This window comes from Scyliorhinus canicula, chromosome 19 (genome assembly GCF_902713615.1).
Source record: "Scyliorhinus canicula chromosome 19, sScyCan1.1, whole genome shotgun sequence".
Lineage (NCBI taxonomy): Eukaryota > Metazoa > Chordata > Chondrichthyes > Carcharhiniformes > Scyliorhinidae > Scyliorhinus > Scyliorhinus canicula.
The window spans coordinates 68,618,892-68,644,698 of record NC_052164.1 but is presented as its reverse complement, the minus strand read 5'-3'; the positions used below and the strand labels follow the sequence as shown (position 1 = coordinate 68,644,698).

At 43.9% G+C, this 25,807-nt stretch overlaps 1 protein-coding gene across 3 annotated transcripts in view; it reads right to left on the bottom strand.

Annotated features, from left to right (window-relative positions):
* Window positions 1–11,974: 11,974 nt before the first annotated feature.
* The window catches only part of ccdc15 (coiled-coil domain containing 15), a 51,771-nt gene continuing 37,938 nt past the window's right edge, over window positions 11,975–25,807 (bottom strand). Inside the window, exons 6-11 of one of the 3 annotated variants that reach the window (XM_038778646.1) lie at window positions 24,789–24,944; window positions 22,397–22,516; window positions 19,945–20,048; window positions 18,952–19,122; window positions 16,551–16,699; window positions 11,975–13,168 (exon numbers count right to left, since the gene is read on the bottom strand). In XM_038778646.1, coding sequence (XP_038634574.1) covers window positions 13,053–13,168; window positions 16,551–16,699; window positions 18,952–19,122; window positions 19,945–20,048; window positions 22,397–22,516; window positions 24,789–24,944 — 816 coding nt within the window. In that variant the 3' untranslated portion in view covers window positions 11,975–13,052. The remainder of the gene's footprint in view (window positions 13,169–16,550; window positions 16,700–18,951; window positions 19,123–19,944; window positions 20,049–22,396; window positions 22,517–24,788; window positions 24,945–25,807) is intronic. The other 2 variants (XM_038778648.1, XM_038778647.1) reach the window with 2 other exon arrangements.

The window sequence follows — 25,807 nt, the reverse complement described above, 5'->3', positions numbered from 1 at the left end:
TGACACGTGGGCAACAGTCAACAAAATGTCTCGTGGGCCTCACTCAGAATCCAGATGGGTCGCATACGGCTTTGAGTTGCAGGTTGCCCACTGCTGATCCAGTCTGAGGCAAAGCCCAGGAAGCAGCCAATGACTATCACGTGATTAGAGTAGACCAGTGTTTTTTAAACTTTTTTCCCGGGGACCCATTTTTACCAACTGGCCAACCTTTGGGACCCAACCCAGCCAACCTACGCGACCCACGCCGGCCGACCTTCATGACCCACGCCGGCCGACCTGCGCGACCCACCATTTTCTCTTACCTTGTTTGTTGCTGACAAAAATGGAGGAAATGGTTTTGGGTCCCTTTGGCCCCAATGGTCCCATTGGTCCCTTTGGCCCCCCAAACGTGAAAAAAAACAGTAAGAAGTTTTACAACACCAGGTTAAAGTCCAACATGTTTGTATCAAACACTAGCTTTCGGAGCACTGCTCCTTCCTCAGGTGAAAGACTCAGATGTAAGGCTCTTTCACCTGAGGAAGGAGCAGTGCTCTGAAAGCTAGTGTTTGAAACAAAGCTGTTGGACTTTCAACTGGTGTTGCAAGACTTCTTACTGTGCTCACCCCAGTCCAACGCCGGCATCTCCACATCTTGAAAACAAAAGGCTGCGACCATATTTTTTAAAAATGCAGCCGCACTGTGCATGCGTGCCCGATCATCGGTAGAGGATGTCTCTACCCTGGAAGATATTACAGTCTCTTGCAGAAGGAAGACTAGTAGCAGTGAGGAGTTCATCAGCAATTTTAGTTTCTGCCGATTGACCAGAAGTTACAGTCACACCATCTGGTAGTATGGATGGCACTTCATCTGGAGGTTGTTCTGGCAGACACACCACTGGCACATTGATGCATGTAGCTAACAACTGACCTGTTTGCCATCTCCACCCTAGCACATTTCAGTTTGTGCTGTATCAGAGACAGGGCCAGTTTGAGCCAATACAGTTGCAGAAACCTACTTCTCGCTGGTGATATAACTGCATGCCAAAACTTGCTCTCCTTGTTGAAACAGGAGTCTTTTGGAATGACCTTCTCTTAAGATTTGCAACTGCTGATTGCGTTCTAGTATCTTGGACTTCCCGTGCGGTAAAAGTCGATCAGAAGTAGGCCGGGATTCTCCACCCCGCCGCACCACATTTCTGCCTCGACTGGCCGGTGAGATTCTCCATTTCGCCAGCCGGTCAATAGGGATTCCCATTAAGGGGCAGCCCCACGCCGTCGGGAAACCCAAGGGCACCGGCATAACGGAGAATCACGCCGGCGGAGAATCCTAGCCCAAGTTCTCAGCTTCCTCTTCAGTGGGAACTCTGAGTAGTCGGATGTGTGGTATTGCGATACTTTGTCAAGAAACTGTGGTGGCGATTTAATGAACTTTGATTCTTGGGTGCTTTCATTGCATGATTGAAGGACTGGACAGACCTTTTGGCTAAACTATTTGGTGGTGGATAGTAAGGTGAAGATTTTATGTGCTGGATACCACTCAACTTTAATAGGCCTCATACCCTGAACCGTGGACCATTATCACTCACAATTTGTTCTAGTTTCCCAAATCTGGCGAAAATCTCATTGAGATTTTTGATGGGTTTTTTCTGAGGTTGTTGACTTTATCAGGACCATCTCAGGTCATTTGGAGTCTGCATCGATGACAACCATGAACATGTGCCCCTCACAGGAACCTGTAAAGTCAATATGTAAATAGGGGGTACAGAATAAATGAGAATATACTAAGAGAGGTAGGTGAAGTGAGCGATCTTGGTGTAAAAGTATACAGGTCCCTAAAGGCAGCAGTTCAATAGACAATATTTTACAGAAAAAATATGGAATTCTCTCCTTCATTGGCAAGTTAGAATATAATGTTGGAATTGTATAAAACACTGGTGAGGCCAAAACTGGAGTATTCCGTGCAATTCTGGTCACCACATTACAGGAAGGATGTAATTACTCTGGAGAGAGTGTAGAAGAGGTTTACAAAAATGTTGCCACGGTTAGAAAATGTAGCTACAAGGAGAGATTGGATAGGTTGGGGTTATTTTCCTTGGAACATAGAAGGCTGAGGGGTGACTTAATTGAGGTGTACAGAATTATGAGCGGAAGAGATAGGGTGGACAGGATAAAATTGTTTCCCTTGGTGGAGAATTCTAGAACCAAGGGACATAGATTCTCGATAAGTGGCAGAAGGTGTAGGGGTAGGGGGACTTTTCTTTTTACATACTGGGGAGTGGGAGTCTGGAATTTGCTGCCTGAGTTGGTGGTGGAGGCAGAGACCCTAAACTCTTTTAAAAAGTACCTGAATCTGCACCTTAAGTGCTGTAAGCTGCAGGGCTATGAAACAGGTGCAGGAAGGTGGGATTAGAAAGGGCCTGGATGTCCTCGGGCTGATATCGACAAAATGGGCCTCCTTCTGTGTTGTAACCTATCTCTGGTGCCAAGGAATTTTCGGCTATATCTATGGATGCAATGGGGCTAACAGTGGTGTGTTCCTTACCCGTGCACATGACTGGCATGTCCTGCTTGTTCCTCAATCTGGGCATTAATTTCCGGCCACCAGAAGTAGCCCCTCGCAAGTTCCTTCATTTGAACTATACCCAGGTGTCCTTCTTGTTCCAATAATCTTTGTCCCAAGTTTGGAGGAATTATTATCCTCATCCCTCACAACAGGCAACCACCCTGTACTGTCAATTCAAGTTTTCGGTAAACATATGGAGCTGGATTCACCGTAATGGAGCGTACATGCAGAGGATCTGCAGCGTTTTACATCCAAAAAATCGCCGCCGTGTCCTTAACGATCCTGCGACCAGTGAGGGGCTAGCAGCCACGGCGCGTAAAACTATTGGCTCCCACGATAAAAACAGGTGGAGAATGGCCGAGTCCGTGGCCACGCATGCGCACAACGACCTGCAGCGGTTGCGCAATAAAACATGGCGTCGGCCATGCACAGACCCCATCTGCCAGATAGTGTCCCCCTGGCCTCCCTCCACCAGCCCAACCCAGCCCTCGCGGAAGGCCCCCCCCCCCCCCCCCCCCCCCCCCCCCGGGCCAGCAGCACAGCCCCCTCCCGACTGCAGCGGTGCCGGACAGTCCTCAGCTGCCACACCGGTTTTTCCGACCACTGAGACCGTACGTCAAACGCGCGGTCGGGAACTCGGCCTATCGCGGGCGGGCCTTCAGGTGACGAGCTAAAGCCGTCCCAATGGCGTGCAACGCGATGATGCCATTTTGGAGGGGGCGGAGCATACAAAACCTGCATCAAACAGACACCGCCCCCGATTTTGGTGTCAAAAGGGATTCTCCGCCCGATCGCCCATTACAAAATCGGCTTTGGGGAACGGGCAATCCTGCCCATGGCTTTAATTTGGGATGCGTACTCACTATACTCCTTTAAAAAAGTTTTCCAGCACTTTCTCCATCACGGGATAATTTCTGGTCTGCTATTGGATCAGAGCTGCAGTTACGGGGAGATATCCTGTAAAACAATAGAATATATTTTCACTACTGCATGGTATCTGACCAGAAGGCAAACGTAACAATGCATCAGCATTGGCTTGGCTCGCAGATTGACGGTATTTGATCTCGAAGGAATGTGTAGATATCATTAATGACCATTGTTGAATCTGCTTGCTGCCAATTAAGAAATACTCTTAGGTGGCCCAAAAATAGTTGTTAAGGGCCTGTGCTCCATCAGCAATGTGTGATGACCATAGAGGTATTGATGACATTTTCTCACACCAAATATAATACTCAGTGCCTCCTTTTCCAACGTAGCGTAGTTCGATTCAGCACTTGTTAAGGTACGCATCACAAAAGCTATTGGTCCTTCCCTGAAGATAGTATGTGTGACATCACTGCCCCAACTCCATAGATTTCATAGAATTTACAGTGCAGAAGGAGGCCATTTGGCCAATCGAGTCTGCACCGGCCCTTGGAAAGAGCACCCCACTTAAGCTCACATCTCTACCCTGTCCTCGCAACACCACCCAACATTTTTGGACACTAAGGTCCATTTAGCTTGGCCAATTCACCTACCCTGCACATCTTTGGACTGTGGGAGGAAACCGGACCACCCGGAGGAAACCCATGCAGACACGGGGAGAACGTGCAGTCTCCACAGACAGTGACCCAGACGGGATTCGAACCTGGGACCCTGGAGCTGTGAAATTACAATACTAACCACTGTGCTACCGTGCCACCCTTACGGCGTCACAGGCAAGTTGCAGAGATAACGTCAGGTTGAAATCTACCAACTCTTTTAATTTCTTTAGGTCTTCTTTAACTGACTGATTTGCTTTTTCATACTCTGGTGTCCAATCCCATTCTTGTTTTATGCAATGGTTAAAGCAGGATTGCTAGATTCAAAAACAAATTTCCCATCATAGTTAATTAACCCTAGGAATGATCTTAACTGTGTTACATTTGTTGTTTGTGGGGCCTCTCCAGTATCTCCATCTTCTTAGGTGCCTTGTGTGCCTTGCTATCGATCACAAGGTCTGAATATTGTACTGACATTTGAAAGTTGTCACATTGCAGCTCCCTGTCCAGGCTGGAATGTGAGAGGTTTGAATGGGCCGGTCAAAAGGGCTCGCGTTTTTGCGCATTTAAAGGGGCTGAAGGCAGACGTGGCAATGCTTCAGGAGACATATCTAAAGATTATAGATCAGACGAGATTGGGAAAGGTTTGGGTTAGTCAGGTATTTCACTCTGGGCTGGACTCATAGACCAGGGGGGGTAGCAATATTGATCAATAAGCGAGTGGCGTTTGAGGCTGGAAGAATTGTGGCAGATAAGGGGGGTAGATATATAATGGTGAGTGGGAAGTTGGAGGGTGTACGAGTGATGCTTGTGAACGTATATGCTCCGAACTGGGATGATGTGGGATTTATGGAGGCGGGTGTTAGGCAGGATCCCGGACTTGGAGTCTCACAACCTGATCATGGGGGGGGGGGGGGGGGGGGGGGGGGACTTTAACACGGTCATTAATCCCGAACTGGACCGGCCAAAATCCAGGTCTGGGAGGAGGCTTGCCGCGGCAAAGGAATTGAGGGGTTTTATGGAGCAGATGGGGGGTGTAGACCCGTGGAGATTCGAGCGGCCAAGGGCGAAGGAGTTTTCGTTTTTTTCTCATGTCCATAAAGTTTCCTCCCGCATTGATTTCTTTGTTCTGAGCAGGGTGCTAATTTCGAAGGTGGCGGGGACGGAATATTTGGCAGTTGCCATCTCTGATCATGCCCCGCATTGGTGAATTTGCAGTTGAGTGAGGAGAGAGGGCAGCGCCCGTTGTGGGGACTAGATGTGGGGTTGTTAGCGGACAACGCGGTCTGCGGGAGGGTGAATAAGTCCATCCGGAACTACCTGGAAACAAATGACAAGGGAGAGGTATCAGCAGCGACGGTTTGGGAGGCTCTGAAGGCAGTTGTAAGAGGGGAACTAATTTTGATTCGGTCCCATAGAGAAAAGGAGGAACGAGAGGAGAGGGAGAGATTAGTGGAGGAGATACTTCGAGTGGATAGGAGATATGCGGAGGCCCCAGACGCTGGGCTCCTGAGGAAGCGACGGAAGCTACAGGCGGAGTTTGAGTTGTTGACCACGGGGAGAGCGGTGGAGCAGTTGAGGAGGGTAAGGGGGCCGGTTTACGAGTACGGGGAAAGGCGAGCAGGATGCTGGCGCACCAGCTTAGGAAGAGAGAGGCTGCCAGGGAGATTGGGAGAGTAAAGAATAGGGAGGGTAACATGGTCTTGAACCCAGGGGGGGGGGTGAACAAAGTTTTTAAAGAATTTTATAGCAAATTATATGAGTCGGAACCCCTGGCAGGAGCAGAAGGGTTGAGGCCAATCCTAGATCAGTTGAGGTTTCCGAGGGTGGAGGAGGACCTGGTGGAGGGGCAGGGGGCCCCGATTGAGGCAGAGGAAATTGTTAAAGGACTGGAGGGCATGCAGTCGGGCAAGGCTCCGGGGCTAGATGGTTACCCGGTGGAATTCGATAAGAAGTTCGCAGAGATGTTGTGCCCACTGCTGGTGAGGACTTTTAGCGAGGCTAGAGGAGGGGAATACTCTGCCCAAAGGTGTTGCAGGCCTCGATTTCACTCATTCTTAAACGGGAGAAGGATCCGGAGCAATGTGGGTCATATTTCGCTTTTGAAAATAGATGCCAAGCGGCTGACTAAGATTTTGGCCACGAGGTTAGAAGACTGTGTCCCGGGGGTGATAGGGGAGGACCAAACTGGATTTGTTAAGGGTGGACAGCTCAATGCTAATATCCAGAGGCTTTTAAATCTAATTATGATGCCCTCAGAAGGAGTGGAGGAGGAGGTTGTGGTAGCGATGGACGTGGAGAAGGCTTTTGATCGGCTAGAGTGGGAGTATCTGTGGGAGACGCTGGGAAGGTTTGGGTTTGGTGAGGGCTTTATGGACTGGGTGCGATTGCTCTACCAAGCGCTGTCTACCAGTAGCAAGTTCGTGTGCACGAACCGGCTGAGGTCGGGGTATTTTTAGCTACACCGACGGAGGAGGCAGGGGTGCTCCCTCTCCCCGTTGCTGTTTGCTCTCACTATAGAGCCGTTGGCCATGGCGCTGAGAGCATCAAGGAATTGGCAGGGGCTGGTTCGGGGGGGGGGGGGGGGGGGGGGGAGCATTGGGTTTCGCTTTACGCGGACAATCTGCTCTTGTACATTTCGGACCCGGTGGAGGGGATGGGGAGGTTATGCAGATCCTGGGAGAATTTGGCAGGTTTTCAGGGTATAAAGTGAACATGGGAAAAAGTGAATTGTTCGTGATCCATGCAAGGGGCAGGAGAGGAGACTGAAGGAGCTGCCGCTTAGGATGGTAGAGAGGAGCTTTCGCGACCTGGGAATACAGGTGGCTTGGAAATGGGACTTCTGCAATTACTACTGAGTGGATAATATAGCCATGATTAGGAAGTGGGTAATGGGGGAGGGATCGGCATGGGACCGGATCGAAGCGGCGTCATGCAAAGGCATCAGTTTGTGAGCATTGGTAATGGCAGCTCTGCCGTTCTCGCCGGCCCGTTACTCCACTAGCCCGGTGGTGGTGGCGGCGGCACTGAGGATCTGGGGGCAAAGGAGGAGGTATAAGAAGGTGGAGGGTGCATCGGTCTGGACCCCGATTTGCAATAACCACAGGTTCGCACCGGGCAGGATAGATGGCGGGTTCCAGAGCTGGCAGAGAGCAGTAACTAGAAGGATGGGAGATCTATTCATAGACGCACGTTTTCCCAGTCTAAAGGCGCTGGAGGATAAGTTCAAGCTGCCGCCGGGGAATGGTTTCAGATATTTGGAAGTGCGGAACTTTCTGAGGAAACAGGTGTTGGCTTTCCCGCTGTTGCCGCCACGGGGGATATAGGATAGAGTAGTCTCTGGTACCTGGGTGGGGGAGGGTAAGGTGTCAGGTGTCTATCAGGAGTTGTTGGAGGCGGAGGAAACCCCTGTGGAGGAACTGAAGAGCAAGTGGGAGGAGGAGTTAGGTGGAGAGTTAGAGGCGGGTCTGTGGGCAGACGTCCTAAGCAGGGTTAATTCCTCCTCATCATGTGCCAGGCTGTCTAATACAGTTTAAAGTGGTACACCGGGCACACATGACGGCAGCGAGGATGAGCAAGTTTTTCGGGGTAGAAGATAGATGTGCGAGGTGTGCAGGAAGCCCAGCAAACCTTGTCCACATGTTTTGGGCATGTCCGAAGCTTAAAGGGTTTTGGCAGGTTTTGCTAAAGCAATGTCCAGGGTGCTAGACACGCGGGTGACGTTCTGGCCTTTGCCTCCCTGGTAGCCCGGAGATGGATCCTTTTAATGTGTTGGGACTCAAAGCCCCCGAGTGTGGAGACTTGGGTCAGTGACATGGCTGGGTTTCTCAGGCTGAAGAAAATAAAGTTTGCCTTGAGAGAGTCAATGCTGGGGTTCTCCCAGAGGTGGCAGCCGTTCATCGGCTTTCTCGGGGAAAATTAAAATGTCGGCAGAAGCAGCATTCCGAAGGGGGGGGGGGGGAGGGGGTGGCGTGGGTAGGTGCAATATGGTTGAGGGATGTACAGAAGGGGTTGGGTGGGAAATGCCTATTTTACCATGTTGATGTTTATGTTATTATTGCTTTTGTTATTGTTATAAGAAATTTGCAAATACTTCAATAAAAATATTTTTTAAAAAAGTAGTCACATTTTTCTTTCCAGACACAAAGACCATGCACCTGAGGCTGTTTCTATGTAGCTTCTAGATTACCTAAGTGTTCCAGTTCCTTGATACCAGTGATCAGTATGTCATCAAGGTAACATGGTACCCCATGTAGATCGCTTAAGATTTGATCCATGGACCATTGAAATGTGGGTGCTGCTGTTATACCAAAAGGTAGGGGGTGATTCTCCGAGCCCCACGCCGGGCCAGAGAATCGCTGCAACCACGCCACGACGCCGGCGCTTGATTCTCTGAGGTGCGGAGAATTGGCGCCATTTGCGCCAGCGCATTTGGCGCGGCGCCGGCCGCTGGAATCGGCAGGGCTGCCGATCCTCCGGCCCGAATGGGCCGAGCGGCCGCGCCAATACAAAAGAGCCCCCGCCAGCGCTGTTCACCCCTGGTCACTGCTGGCGGGAACGCTGCGTGAACGGTTGGGGGGGGGGGCGGCCTGTGGGGGGGGCTCCTTTACCGGGGAGAGGGCCTCTGGCCCGCGATCGGTGCACCAATCAGCGGGCCGGCCTTCCCTACCCGGGCCTACTTTCTGGCACGGCCAGCCCCTGAACACCGACTCCATGTTGAGTCGGGGCCGGCGCGCTAAACAAGTCCTCCATGTATGCGGCCCAACTGCGCATGTGCGGGTTGGCGCGGTGCCAAGGAGGCTGGAGCAGCGTGAACCATTCCAGCGCCGTGCTGACCCCCTGTGGGGGCCAGAATCGGTCGTACCCAGTTCACGCCATCGTGAGACGTGACGGCGTTCACGGCGGCGCGAACACTAGGGCTCCATATTGGAGAATCGCCCCCGTAATCTCCTATCGCAGAATAGCCCTTTGTGTTATAATGGCGAGTGGGTGTTGAGATGCAGCTGTAACATTCATTTGCAGGTAAGCCTGCATAGGTCGATTTTGCTAAGTACCTGTCCTTACTGGGCAACAAATTCTCAATCAACGGTAATGGGTATTGATCCGCACATAAAACTGGATTGATGGTAATCCCGTCTGCTTCATTACAGGCACAGTAACAGTTTCCCAGTCACTCGTGGTGACGGGTTTTAAGACTCCTGTATCCACAAGTCTCATTAGGTCAGATAGAACTTGTTGGGTAGACATTTTCAGTGTGGTGGTTATTTTATGCATCCTGGTGCTTACTGCAAGCTGAGAAGCCTCCTTAGCAGCAAGCTCCATCAAAACCGATATCCCGAAGACTGTTTTAAGACTTCAATTTTGTGCAGTTAGCAATCTCCACTGTATGACCTCATTCTTTAGCCCACAAACCAGGCAGTCTCCAATCATTCATATTACTGTGAGTCACCTTAGTGTTGCAACAAACTGTGTTATATTCATTCCTCCTAGTTGATTGCTTGTGAAATCTAAAATGCTCCGCAATTATTCGTGGTTTGAGTGAATAATGGGCCTCCAGTGTCTTCGTTAATTCTGAAAATGGTTTGCTGCCAAAGTTTCTTAGGCTGAATCAGCCAGGAGTAGATTAAAAGTTTTACTGCCAGTGCTGCTAAGGAAAGCAGAGACTGCAAGATCCTTGGAAACCTTGTTAGCTAAGGACTTCCTGCATAGGGCTTCCAATTTTCAGATTCTTCCTTGAATAAGTCAATGTACCAAACTGTCCTGCCATTTTACTGTGATATCACGATCTGTTCGCAACTTCCCTTAAAATAAAGAGTCTAGATTATATTGCAATACAAGCCAATTATAGCAGCTGGTCTTGGATTTATTGCAATGCAAGAAATCTCTGTCTCACTCTACCTCCATGCCTTAATAACTGCACACTTGCTGAGCTCCTCAGGGTGCCAGTTTCAATTGTAGGTCTGTGTCTTTTTTTTCTGCCCACAACCTGACTGTCTGATACCAAGTGCAATCGGCTGACCCGCTGTTGATCTGCCTCATCATCGAAAGCTTTGATTTTCTTGAGGCAAAGCCTGGGAACCAGCCAATGATGTCACAACTATCACACGACTCTATCTGTGCCCACGGGCAACACAACCCCACAGTAGCACAGTTGCCTACCAGCGTCAGGGTCCAGGTTCAATTCCTGACTTGGGTCACTGTCTGTGCGGAGTCTGCACGTTCTCCCCGTGTCTGCATAGGTTTCCTCTGGGCGCACCAGTTTCCTCCCACAAGTCCCAAAAGACGTGTTGTTAGGTCATTTGGATATTCTGAGTTCTCCCTCAGTGTACCCTCAACAGGCGCCGGAATGTGGCGACTCGGGAATTTTCACAGTGACTTCATTGCAGTGTTAAAGTAAGCCTACTTGTGACAATGAAGATTATTATTTAACAGTTTATAATTCAATCAGGGAGTAGAAATGTATCCCATGCAAAGTGTATTATTTTTCAAAGGATGCTTGAAACACTATCCAATCATTTCTGGATTCAAATCTAACCAATTAATGGCATCTAAAATACCCACAAAATGGTAGCTGGCATTCCAAAACAAATATTGATGAAGGGAATGCAGATGTTGTCTGTTGAAAACTTTCTTAAAATCCATACAAAATCTAACATGAAAGACTGGTTAATGCTTTACTATCAAGGTACCCGTCTCCTTTTGCATTCTGTCTTTTGAAATGTGTATCCTGGAATATTTTTAAAAAATCTTTATTTGCAACATTTTCCAATCTATCTTATTTGGAATGTTTTGTGCATACAGATAAGGCAATAAATGTTATTTATTTAAACTACTACCTGTATTGTTTGCATGACTCTTATTCTCTGTTGCACTATTAGCATTAATTCTGTCCCTTCCTGTCCTTATCCAAATCACAATTCTCTGTATTGGCGACGTTTCTCATTAACTTTTTTAATTTCCCTGCACTTGACTTTAACTATCCACAGCTCTAGTTAGTTCCACTTTTCATAGTCTTGGTGCCAGTGCCCCATAAACTGAAAGTCTTTCTTCCCACACCATTCCCTCGGACCATGTTTGAACATGAATAGGGCAGCACGGTAGCATTGTGGATAGCACAATTGCTTCACAGCTCCAGGGTCCCAGGTTCGATTCCGGCTTGGGTCACTGTCTGTGCGGAGTCTGCACATCCTCCCCGTGTGTGCGTGGGTTTCCCCTGGGTGCTCCGGTTTCCTCCCACAGTCCAAAGATGTGCAGGTTAGGTGGATTGGCCATGATAAATTGCCCTTAGTGTCCAAAATTGCCCTTAGTGTTGGGTGGGGTTACTGGGATATGGGGATAGGGTGGAGGTGTTGACCTTGGTTAGGGTGCTCTTTCCAAGAGCCGGTGCAGAGTCGATGGGCTGAATGGCCTCCCTCTGCACTGTAAATTCTATGATCTACAGAACCTATGCCAATTTTCAGGTGGGTTAGGTCGTAATCCAGAGATTATTATCCTTGATGTTTTGCTTGTTAATCTAGAATCCAGTTCTTCCAACCACCTGTACATAGCTTTATTAGTTTAAGTCAAATTGTTGGTTCCTACATTCTCCCCCACCAAATTCTCCAGCTAAGGCACCAAGCAACACAACTTTCAGACCTCCTGATCTTGGCTGCAGAGAGCAGTATTTTTCAACCTGACTGGACTGTCCTTTATCACTACAACATTCTTTTTCAGTGCCCTCACTTGAATGGACTCCTCTACGATCAGTTTGTCCACTCCACATGTCCTTGATCTCACCCATACAGATTTTTGAAATTGTATTCCAATTGTGCATTTTTGTTTAATTACAAATGCCTCTACTTAAGCAGGAATACTCCACAATAAATGTATATGAGCACAAGATTGATGCAGCAATCTTCAGACAATGTATAAGCTTAATTTTAATTAGATCCGATTTTATTGCAAATATTCTTCATACATGTGAGACATTTAAAAAAAAAATTATTGGTCAATAAATTGCATTGATATGTAAATCACAAATTCACAGTTTAGACAAGTTATTGCATATAAAATGAAACCAGCAGCACAAATCTAAATATGCTTTATTCAAATTATTCTTTTAATTTATTGGACAGGCTATTAAATGCCAAGAAAAAGGCATTTTAGTAACATAACTGGTAGACTACATTAAAAAATCTTCAATATAAATAACAAATGCAAATGAAACAAACACAACAGCATCACAAAATAAAACTGAAAGCAGTGGACAGCTAATTTTGCCCTGTGTTGTGTTAGATTTTGGTTACTCAGAAGATTTCACACCACTAGTTGGGATGCTTAGCTATTTCTGACAAAGGTACAGGGTTCTATTAGAAATTTACAGTGTAGCTGTTAGCCTCAGGGTCTGTATAAACCAGGAGAGATGCAAACTGGAGGTCGACGACAACTGCTGTGTATATGACAAGTAGTACTTGCATCTATCCTGGCAAAATAATTAAGCTGGTATTTACTCTGAGATTGCCTGCGAGATGATGAAATTTATCTGGGGATAACTGGTCTTGGCAGATCAATCTATTCCCAAATCAAAACATCTCCCCACGAGGGTCTCCATTTATAAAACTACGGCAGAATGGAAAATAAAAGCAAAAAAAAAAACAGTAAATTGAAGAGATAGGCAATTGTAAGATGTTAAATAATGATCCTTGCATTTGGAAGTTAAGCTGTCCTTTACGAAACCGAGAATCAACAAATTTAGAAATCCCTATCGTTTTTCTTTAAAATGCCCTTGGAGATATTTTCAATTTTACCAAATCTGTTATCTTCAATTACAAAATTCATAAAAATGATTAGACAATTTAAAAATACATTTCTCATATAATTATGGAAAACACCAATAATTTATCATCCACTGTTATCAAAAAGACACCTGTACATTTTCGGACATTTCCAGAGATCAGTCTTTTTGGTGATGATTGATTGCTGAAGTGAATCTAACTTCCCAGAGCAGCTGAATCATTTCCAGGCTGAATACAAGTGCATTGATGCAATCTTCTTCATTGAGGTATTTCTACAGTGTCCATCCCAAGCATCGCATGAAGATAATACAGACTGTAGTGCTTTGACATACACTGTGGGCACGGGAGATGGGGGAGCGGAGGGAGACAAATATGGCACAAGTATACATTGAAATCTTTCCTTGAGATCAGTTTGATATAAAAACTATTATTTTGTAAATTTGCTGATTTCAGATATTTGAAACTGGATTTAAACTGCAGAATACATACTCGGTAACCAACTAGACATCATTGCTCCATAAATCTAAATAATGGCCAATCTCGTTAAGCATGCACTGAGGGCAGAGATCTCCTTATGTCTCTAGAACTAATGATGGACCATCTAGATGGCAATTTTATGAGCACTTTTGAAAGATATAATCTTATCTTAGGGTGCAAATGTTTGTCATCACACAAAAAAAAGTGTCTCATGAATCCTGCAGGAAAGCAAGGCCTCTAGGCACACTGGAGGCATTCCCAGAAAGAGAAGGAGCAATCCTCGATTTTTGAGAATAAGATAAGAAATAGGAGGTCTTTTGGTCCAGTGAACCTAATCGCCATTTGATAAGATTGTGACAGATCTGATTGTGGCCTTAACTCCACTTTCCTGTCTCCCCCCCCCCCCCATAATCCTCAACCTCCTTTTTGATTAAACCTCCGTTAATGACCCAGCCTCCATTGCTTTGTGGAAAAGAATTTCAAAGACAAACAAATTCCACCTCATTGTCTTCTTAAATGGGAGACCCCTTATTTTAAAACTGAGCCCTCTAGTTTATAATCCGACCCCCACAAGAAACATCCGCCCAGCATCTACCCCATCAAGCCCCGTCAGGATATTATATGATTCTGATCACCTCTTATTTTCCTAAACATTAATGAATGTAGGCCCAAAAGATAGGAACATTGGATACAGGAGTAGGGGGGCACGGTAGCAGAGTGGTTAGCGCACTTGCTTCACAGCTCCAGGGTTCAAATTCAATTCTCGGCTTGGGTCACTGTCTGTGCGAGGTTTGCACTTTCTCCCCATGTCTGCGGGGGTTTCCTCTCTCAGTCCAACGACGTGCAGGTTAGCTGGATTGGCCATGCTAAATTGCCCTTATTGTCCAAAAAGGTTGGGTTGAGTGGGGCTACTGTGTTATGGGGATAGAGTGGGGGTGCGGGCTTAGGTAGGGTGCTCTTTCCAAAGGCTGCTGTAGACTTGATGGGCCGAATGGCCTCCTTCTGCATTGTAAATTCTATGATTTTAGACAATTCAGCCCTTCTGAATCTAAGCCACCATTTGATATGATGGCTGATCTGGTTGTGGTCTCAATTCAACAGTCCTGTCTCCACTCCCCCCCCCCCCCCCCCCCCCCCCCCCAATCTCTGTAGCATCATTACATCCAGGGGGACTTGTCAATCTTTAGTCCCATTAACTTTCCCAGTACTTTTTGTACTAGATTGTTCCTTCCTCCCTCCCTTTTGCCTCGATTTTCTACTATTTGTGGGATGCTTATTGTGTCTTCCAGTGTGAAGACAGATTAAAAAACACTTGTTCTAAGTTTTTTGGCTTTTTTTCTTCTTTCCCCAGTCCCAACTAAGGGAACAATGCTTACTTTAGCTTCTGCCTTCCTTTTTATGTGCTTGTAGAAGCTGTGACCGTCTGTTTTGTATATTTCTTGCTAATTTACTTTCATAATCAATTTCTTCCTTTTGTCAGTCTAGCTTCTAAATTTTCCCAGTCTTCTGGACACCACTAACTTTAACAAATGTCTGCCTCTGCTTCTCTTCCTTCTTACCTTTGAACCTAGTTTCCCATTCCACTTCCGCCAACTCGGTCTTCATACCCTTGTAATTGCCTTTATGCAAGTTTAAGACACTAATTTTAGACCCAAATTCCTCACTCTTAACTGAATGTAAAATGTCACCATGATACATAGAGGACCCTTTACTGAGGTCAATAATTATTCATTACCCATTACAAGGCCTGTTTCCTTGTTAATTTCAGAACACAATGTTAGAAGAAAATATCCTGATCTGGTAGCATTGATTTCAATGACTTCCTAGCTATGACTCAGAAAATGAGTGAGAAAGACTCCAAGGAAGAAATTATGAAAGTCTTTTGGTTGTTTGACGTGATGGCACTGGAAAGATATCATTCAAGAACCTTAAGAGAGTTGCTAAAGAACTGGATGAAAATCTAGCTGATGAAGAGTTACAGGAAATGATTGATGAAGCTGATGGTGAGATAAATGAACAAGGATTTTTACGGATCACCAGTGTGACTCGTCCAATCTATATGAAGATGGAAATCTCCCACGTTTCTTACAAGCCCCATTATTTCATGATGTTCATTATGTCCTAGTCTCACTATTCTCGGGAGGGGGCTTATAAACCATTCCCATTAGTGTATTCTTTTCTTTGATATTTCTCATCTTGACCCAAAATGATTTTATATTTTGATCCTGCAAACCAAAATCATTTCTCACTCATGTACTGATCTCCTCCTTTACTAAGGAAAACACCCTACTTCCTTTTCGTTTCTTCTTGTCTTTTGAAACACCAAAGACCCTTGAATATTCTGGTCACACCTGGAGTTACTTTGCAACCACGTCTCTGTATTGGCTACCATATTATACTCATTTATTTCCATTTGTTCCATCAGTCAACCTACTACTGCAGAAGTTGTGTATCTTCCTATCAGGCCAAAAATTGAATAATGGAACTTTATAAATACTTCTAAAATAAAACTGTTAAACTAATCTTGCGAAACCATACTATAATTTTGATAACTGAATGTCATCAACACCATATATATGTAGCAAAACTCAGTTATCGCTGCAATGATGTGTACACTGCAATTACTATTGCGTCGAAAACAACCAAATTTCATGTGGCCGATTTTACATATTCAAATATTTTCCCATGATCATTAATGCTTAGTGTTTTGATGGTGTTGCATCATTCTAACTGATGTTAATTCAAGTAGTACTAGTAAATACAGCTCTGTGCAACTTTGTCTTTTGTGACTCTGGAAAAGAGTTAAGTTCACATAGTGCATAATACTGTCCTGTTGTGATTGATTTGGTTTCGTTAATTGATAAACTGTGGATTAGTATATATGGAAAGGTCCAAAGATGCAATTTATCTTATTAAACCTTGAAAAGGCAGACCCCAAAATAACCTTTCAATTCCTAAGAAAATAGGTGGATGGAATTCATCTGATACTTTAGCCATGATCTTATTGAATGGCAGAGCAAGCTCAAGGGGTCGAATGGCCTCCACCGGCTCCTAATTCGAATGTTGTGTGTAAAATCCAATATTTTTACATATTGTGCAGAGTTCATCTACCGTCTGTCACACAACCTTTGGTCAGATAATGCAAAATTCTTCCACTGTTCTAAATTAAGTATTTAGAAGAAACAAATGTTGTACGAATAATATATAATATAAAAGCATTATTATTCAGTTTGTGTACCTTTTGGGTTTTTATAGAAAACACAATTGTTTGCACACTTGTCCGGATGGGAATCCCAGAAATTTGTTCCACAGCAACATAGTGGAGGTAGATCTGTGTTTTGCAATTTAATCTTCTCCATCATCTGTGCTCTTAAGGCTTCTACATATCTGCAATATATTAATGATGGCAAGAAAGCTGAGAAGAAGAAGCTTGATTCACTCAGCCCAAAGCAAGTATAATCCGTTGTTAGTGATCGTGAAGATACATCACTCACCTCTAACTCACCTAAAATTCATCTATATACACACAATTGTACTTATCAGTTTTGGCTGCAATCTTGAGTTTTCTACCGTGACTATCAACATCTCATTTTAATTCAGGGCAAGTAAGCGGTATTGAAAATAGTGCTGCTCAGCAGTCATTGGAACTTTAAACAGTTTATCATTAGGTAGCTGATCAGTTGCTCAGCCTTTTCTTGTTGGCGTACAGAAGAGATATAAAGCTGAGTATAACACAGAAACACTCAAATTATATTTCAGACCCACCAGCATTTAAAGCCCTAAAATACTCAGTAAATGCTTGGGTAAATATTCTGAAGGGTCACTTCTGACACCTATTTTCAGATGTTGATAAATCTGTTGCTGAGCTTGTCTTTTCCATTTTTAATTGAGCTATATAAGTGAGAAGACACTGAATAAATTGTTGGGAATACGTTTTTACTGGAATTGAATTTTAACCACCAACTCTCATTAGCTAAAGCCTCTCTCCAACATGACAAACATACTTAAAAATACAGACCCCCCCCCCCCCCATCCAACTGCATTGCAAAGGTAGCAATTCATAATCTTAGAAAGTGCAGCAAATTTAAAATAGCATGAAACATAACAATACAATCTTTAAAAAAGTGTACACCTTTTGCCACTAATTGTGAATTCCTGTTAACAAATAAAAAATAGGTAAATTCTCACCAATTGATACACAAGATCAATCTGAATTCAAAAAATCTTAAACTACCTTGTGGCAAAGCCCATTAGTCCCAACTGTCAAGAACCTGTTGAAAACAGTGACAGGAGGGGAAAATATATATTTTCATACTACAAACTGATTCCTTAAAAGCGTTGAAAGTCAGATGTAACAGATTTATTAATTGTACGGAAATGAAACATACACTTAACAGCAGTATGAAGACAAAAAACCTAGTGCATTTTGTTCGAGGATGCAAAACTGCTATAGTGTCACAGCTACAGGCCTTTGAAGCCCAAATCTCTGTTCCAACACTCACTTTGTATTACCCTTTCTGCAAGACAATCCACTTGTATCTATCTGCCTTACCTAATACAACTCCATATATTAGATTAAATTTAATGAGCTTCTCTTGTCATTTAAATAAAATTTCCACAGATGATACAATTCCCATACTTTGGTTAAGATTCTCTGGCTTCCCTGTGGCGTGTTTCTTGTCGTCGGGAGGTGGCCCATTGTTGGCCGGCAGCAGGAATTTCTGCTCCCGCCGAGGCCAACGGGATCGCTCACTGAATTCACCCCACACCACCATGCACCATAGGCGGGACCGGAAGGTCCCACTGGTGTGAACAACGGGAAGATCTTTCCCTTTACCTTATCAATAATTTCAGTCTTGTTATTCCATCAAATGAAACTTTAATTATAAATATGTACTATTCCATATCAATTTCCCCCTTCTAAAATAGAAATATGTGGTCACATTTTTTTCTATACAAATTACCAATTAAAGTTATTTGCCGTATTTACTGGAAATTATAATTACTTTTATTATTTGAACTAATCACTGCATTATGGCCAGTCTTAACTTAAGAGTTCAGTGGTCATGGTATCCAAATTGACACGTACTTCCTCACTTAACTGGAAAATAGTAAAAGAGTACCACTACTATAAAGATAAATTAATCACAGTGCCTTCACAGACCGCAGGACAATCTGATAACCCTTCTGTTGCATTGCGTCTCTGTCATTAAAGTGATATCTCCAAAATCAGTTCTCCAGCAACAATACTCTGCAAGGCACCATCAGAAATATTTATTTTAGGGCAGCATGGTGGTGCAGTGGTTAGCACTGCTGCCTCACAATGCCTAGGTCCCAGGTTCGATTTTGGCTCTGGGTCACTGGTTTGCACATTCTCCCAGTGTTTGTGTGGGTTTCGCCCCCACAATGTGCAGGTTAGGTGGATTGGCCACACTAAATTCCCCTTAATTGGAAAGAGATGAATTGGGTACCGTACTCTAAATTTAAAAAAAAGAAATATTTATTTCAAACTATGTGCATGTAACCACAATAACAAATATGTGAAGGCAAGATTAATTTGATCACAGGGTTTATTTCCTTCCCTTTTCTTCATAACTATAAAACACCATGTCCTGTGAAAGCCAGAATTCGCAACACACCTGGTACTCTCTCTGTTTCGTTGGGCTTTGACATTTTCTGCTCTCTTCTGTTTCTCCTCTTCCTTTAACTGAGCAATCCTTCCACTTTCGGCCACTAGCTCTCTCTGATGAGTTAGCCTAAGCATCCTTTTCTCTTCTGCTTCCCTTAGTTTCTCCTTCTCCTCCTTAATTCTGAACAAAATTTTTTAAAGCAACATGGATACTGTGGTCTTACAAACATAAAACGTCTGAGCTAATAATAAATTTGTTATTTACAGGTACAGCACAGTTAACCTATTGTCTTTTTTATTTGTTTTTCAAAGTCATTCACTGAACAAAGTACTTGTTGAGAAAGTAACAATGCAATAAAGTAAGTCTTTTGACTCACTGCATGATGTTTGCTACTAGCTTCAAGGGGATGTTCTCCTTCGAGCAGAGCAGGCTAAGGAGACTTGATAAAGATATTTATAATCATGAAACATTGATGAAGAAAACTGTTTCCAATGGCTGAACAATAAAGAATCAGATGGCACAGATCCAAGATGATTTGAAAAAGAATCAGAGAGGAGATGAGAGTTTTTAAAAAATGCAACAAGTGGTTGGGATCTGGAATGCACTGCCCAATAAGGTGGTGGATACAAATTCAATAGTAGCTTTCAAAGGATGAATACTTGAAGAAGAAACAAATTAATTCAATATTTCAAAATAATTGGTGCCTGCTCAGTGACCTAAATGGCCTCTTTCAGTGCCTTATCATTCTATGATTTATGTGATTCTGATAAATCTTTTTTTTTTTTAAATGTTTTTTTGAACGATTCTGACAAATTCAATAGCATAGTCTTCTATTAGAGTTGTTCATTTGTGGGCGAGTGGTATTACACATTCTTGAGCCAAGTGCCCTGAAGTGAATTCTGTTGATGATTGTTGCAAGACCAGCAGCTTTCCCAAGTTCAGGCAGCAGTTAAGTTACTGAGTTTGAGTATCAGCACTGCCTCAACTAAATTTATCACTCACTTTGCTATCCTCTTTTCATGTTCCCGCTGGCGTTGATGTTCTTTCACCTGCTCTCGTTCAATGTCCATGAAGAGGCGACGGTACATCAAATACTGGTTACCACGCTGGGAAAGAGATCAATTCAGAAATATACCTGCATTATTTAATATTTTCTAGCACTCTCAGTATCTGCAAAGTACATGAAGCATGGCTGAGAAACAACCAGATCGGATGCAAATGATTATCCTTTGAAAGTGTAACGTGCCACCATATTAAACAGGTTTGAGCCATTTTCATGAATAGAAAGTATCTGCTGCACTGAGCTGGCTCACATTTCTATTTAAACATATGACAGTTGGTATTTCAATTGTTAATACAAGACAGCATATTAAGCTCACGTCTGCTTATAACCTGGTTTTCTTTCCTGGGAGTTTTATTTGGCGAAAGAAAAATAATCCAGTCAATTCCAACAGAAGATATTACAGTCAAGCCTATTTCAGCTGAGTTGAGTCTTCATCTCTACATCCTAAGGGTTAACTTTAACCAGAAATTGAACAGCCAAAAAAATACTGCAGCTACAACGGAGGTCAGAGGCTGGGAATTCTGTGACGAGTAATTTACGGCCCAACTGCCCAAAGACTTTCCGCCATTTACGAGGCAGAAGAGAGTAGGATGGAATACTCTCTCACTTGTTTGGATCAGTGCAGCTCCAACAACACGAGAGATTCTATTGTAGACCATTCAGGACAAAGCCTCCCACTTGATCGGCACGCTATTCAGTACCTTAAGCAGCCACTCCTTCCAACATTCGTAGCAGTGTGTACTATCTATAAAAAACACTGGAGAAATTCACCAAGTCTCCTCCAACAGCACCTTCCCAAATCCACAATCTCTACCATCTAGAAGGGAAAGGACAGGAGATAACTGGAACACAATCATTTCCAAATATTCCTCCACGTCCTACAACTTCTTGACCTGGTATAAAATAATCATTCCTTCAGTTGCTAGCTAAAATCCACACCCCGACCCTAATCTTAGGTTAACTAACTCAGCACCAACTGAAGCAGGGGCCATTTCTGCTTAGCTGCTTATTGGTTAATCGCTCAGAAATTAATTGAGCACTCACACGGTTTCCCAGAACTTCCGATATCCATGTGACCATGCCATGGAGGTATTCCTCAAAATGCGCTGAGGAATCCTCGGAAGTCTCCACACACCAACTACACAGAAATTGCCTGGGAAGTTTGGACTTCAGACGGGAAATTACCGAACACTCTGAAACTCTGAGTTAACGTCAAAGTTTTTGGATGGTTCAGACTTACTTAGCAGGATAGTTAGAAGTAAATTTAGATTTATTGTCACATGTACCTAGATACAGTGATTGCTCTGCATACAGTCCAGGCAGATCGTTCCATACGTGAAAAAGATAAGACGTATGATAAATATACAATGTAAATACATACACATAGGCATCGGGTGAAGCATACGAAATATAGTGCTACAACAGTAGAGAAAATGTGTAGAGAAATCAGTTCGTTCAGTCCATAAGAGGCGCATTCAGGAGTCTCTCCTCAAGAAGCTGTTAATGCGTGTTCTTAAACTTTTGTATCTTCTGCCCAATGGAAGAGGTTGGAAGAGAGAGAATAATCCAGAAGGGAAAGTTAGGAAGCCAAAAACAAAAACAGTTCTAGCTCCTGGGCGAGTATACTACTGACCTCCTGACTTTGCATGGCGACCCGCCCCAACCAACAACCACCTACCCCATATGATTAGACCCCAAACCCTCTGACTATTTCCCCCGGATCCTATCCCTACCTCTAACACCCCACGACCTACCCTACTCCCTCACCTACTAAACTTACACTTAATTGCTCTCCGTAGCTTATCAAAATAGGCTTTGGACAATTAAACCCATCATTATAAGGTAGCTCATGCCATAAAAAAGGGGCTTGCTTGGCTTCCCCCAACACTCTTGCATTACAACGGTGGACTCCACCCTCCACATTTCTGAGGAGGCCCAGTTCAGAAGTCCAGATGAGAAATGCAGAGCTCCGATGCTAGGTATTAGGAGTAGAGTGCCAATCCAACAACCATTGCCTCCTCAGAAGATTCGGCCCCATTCATATATCATACAAAATGAGAAAAGCAGACGTCAAGAGACTGCCTCCTACACTGCAATAAAAATCCAATACCTCACACCAAGTTTTTCTGATGTTTTACTGGGTCTGTTAGTGGAAATTTTGTAACACCTTCCACAATCAATTCAACATGTGCAAGCTACTAGACAGCATACAAGTGACCCAATAGAGGTATTGATGAATTTTTGCTTCACTTTCATCCACCGTCCTAATGGAAGCAAGATATATTCTATCCACTTAATAAAGGTCAAATTGATGACGAGAGTGACCAAGAATATCTGTGGGTTGTCAGCCCGCAATTTTGTTTAATTCACTCCAAAGTGTAGAGGCCTTACCTGTTTCTTACTCTCTTCCTGGTCAACACCAGGCCGCAGAATAAGTGCTGCCTTATAGTCAGTACTGAACCCTACGCAGGGACCTGTGGGATAGGGCTCACGATAAAGTCGACCACAGGGCTGAAATAACAATTTATATGCAAAAATAATAATATCAGAGTCTACAGTGAGAAATTCAATGAATAACAAGTCACAGGAGGTCAGAAAATCATGCAAATTTTATACAATTTTAAACGTTTACTTGGATATACATCTTTTATTCTGTTTGCTCAACAATATTTTCAATTCAAAAATTGCCTTTTTTAAAAGAATCAAATTCCCATTTTGCTTAATTACTTAATTCAAATTATTGGACAATTTTAAATATTTTAGTACAGCAGATGGCCTATTGTTGACATATTGGCCAAGATTTTTAGACTTCAATCACGTTGTGACAGAATTAGTTCTAAAAAGGTTGCATGAACTAATTTAAGACAAATCATTGACATTTTAAAAAAACACCAAAACTGTCAAATATTTTTGCTTCAGATTAAATATGTGTAGCAGTGAATAAATTATAGCTAGCATACAAAGAATTAATCAATGCCCATATATAGAAACCTTGTCCTGGGTTCAGAATTCAGCACCGTCAGGAAAAAGTAGGAAATGGTTTGATATGTTGCAATGCTAGATTTTGCCTAGTAGGTTGTTTCTATAATTAAAATAAAGACAGTTTCCATCCACCATACTTAAAAAAGAAAGTTTTTGACGAAGCAGTCATTCATTTTGATCCTACACACTAAGTATATTACTTAGGAAAGGTAGACAAAACGGAAAGGGAGGTGGAGTAACCTTTCAATAAGTAGGGGGAAAGGATCAAAAGCCAGATAAGCTTATAGAATTAACAAGAACGTAGCTGCAAAATTAAAAAAAGGGCAGAAAAACATTTGTGGGAGTAGTTCACTCTAAATTCAGGAAATCAGAGGAACCTTTAAGAAGAGTAATGCAATAATCATGGGAAACCTAAATCTTCAAATTGGCAAAGTAGTTTGGAGGACAAGTTCATAGAATGCATTCCAGGTTGTTTTCTAGAACATTATGTTGAAGAACCACTAGGAGAATAGACTATTTTAGATCTCATATTGTGCAATGAGATAAGGTAATTTGTAAAATAATCCTCATGGGAGTCATAATATCATGGATTTCATGTCAAGTTTAAGAGTGATGATAAGTCCAAAATTAGAGTCTGAATCTTAAACAATACCAATTTCAGAGGTACGAATTGGCTGAGGTAGATTGGGACATCAGGTTGAAAGATATGATGGTGGACACAGAATTCCAACAATGCAGAAGGAGGCCATTTGGCCCATCAAATCTGCACCGACCCTCTGAAAGAGCCCCCTACCTAGGCCCAGTCCCCTGACGTATCCCCGTAACACCAGCTAACTATATATATTTGGATTCTAAAGGGCAATTTAGCATGGCCAATCCACCTAACCTGCACACCGTTGGATTGTGGGAGGAAACCGGAGCACTTGGAGGAAACCCATGCAGACATGAAGAGAAAGTCCAAACTCTACACAGATAGTCACCCAAGGTTGGAACTGAACCCCGGTGCTGAGGAGTTGAGGTGGGGGGTCAGTTTTGTTACCTATTGCCGAGGTTTAGTTTTTGTATTTTTCTATAGATGAAAAATACCTTCAATAAAAATATTCCTAGGAAAAAAAGGAAAAGTGCTTATAGCCAAGACTAGATATCATAGAATTTACAGTGCAGAAGGAGGCCAATCGGCCCATCGAGTTTGCACCGGCCCCTGAAAGAGCACCCTACCTAAGCCCACACCTCCACCGTATCTCCGTAACCCAGTGACCCCAACTGACTTTTTTGGACACTACGGGGCAATTTAGCGTGACCACTCCATATAATTTTTGGATTATGGGAGGAAACCGGAGCACCCGGAGGAAACACACGCAGACACGGGGAGAACATAGACTTCTCATAAACAGTGACCCAAGCGGGAATTGAACCCGGGTCCCTGACTCTGTGAAGCAACAGTGCTAACCGCTATGCTACCATGCTGACGACTAACTCGAGATGTTAAGGATAGTATTAGATGGAAATTGGAGCTGCAGGAGGAAATTCACGCAAATACGGAATGTGCAAATTCTACACAGTCATCCAAGGTTGGAAATGAATCTGGGTCCCTGGCGCTTTGAGGCAGCAGGTCTAACCACTGTGTCACCGTGCTGACCCGACTCAGTTTCATACTAGGAATGAAAGTGAAAACTGCAAGTTATTTTAATTTAGTATTTTGCATCTATTAAAAGATTACATTAAATCTCACATATAGATAGGTTCTGCATTGTTGCTTGCTACAACACAATTTAGAATAACCTGGAAACCCAAGACTAACCCTTTCATGTTGGAACTCAGGCTGGAGAGCAACACATTTCCCACCCATCAATTTCTGCAATTGTTCCTGCAACTCTGCAGGCAGGTCATGCTGGCCTTCCAAACAGGTGAAATCTTGTATGATGTTCAGCTGCTCCTCACTTTGGGATACCAGGTTCTGGAAAAAGGAGAAATGGCCTGAATAATAGACTAGAAGATCACCCCATTATCTTGTTCACCCTCTCGCAAGATTCTTACCACCATGTAATGAATAAATAAACCTGGATGCAGCAATTGAATCAGTGCAGTAAACCATCATTCCAATTTGCAGCAGTGTAATAGATAAGAAAATATCTTTAGCCATAATTCCTCAAATCACTGTTTAAACCATAGAATTTTAACATGGCTTATAATTACGTGAGAAAGCTGTATGTTGCGCTTCCCTTTAGTGAACAGTTTGTAGAATAGGAGGATGAGAACCAGGTTAGACTGAGGAAGGGCTGGGTAGGCCAGGTGTTTCATTCGGGGCTAGATGCAAAAAATCAGGGGGTGGCGTTTCTGGTGGGAAAAAGGGTGTCGTTTGAGGCGTCAACGGTGGTGGCTGACAGTGGAGGGAGGTATGTGATGGTGAGCGGCAAGTTGCAAGGGGAGCGGGTGGTGCTGGTGAATGTCTATGCCCCAAATTGGGATGATGCGGGTTTTATGCGGTGCATGTTGGGCCGCATTCCGGATCTAGAGACGGGGGGCCTGATACTGGGGGGGGGGGGACTTTAACACAGTGCTGGATTCCCCATTGGATCGATCCATGTCCAGGACGGGCAGGAGGCCCGCGGCGTCTAAGGTGATGAGGGGGTTTATGGACCAGATGGGACGGGTGGATCCTTGGAGGTTCGCGAGGCCGAGGACCAGGGAGTATTCATTTTTTTCCCACGTGTATAAGGCCTATTCCCGGATCGATTTTTTTGTCCTGAGCAGGGGGCTGATTTTGAGGGTGGAGGATGCCGAGTATTCGGCTATAGTCATTTCGGACCATGCCCCACA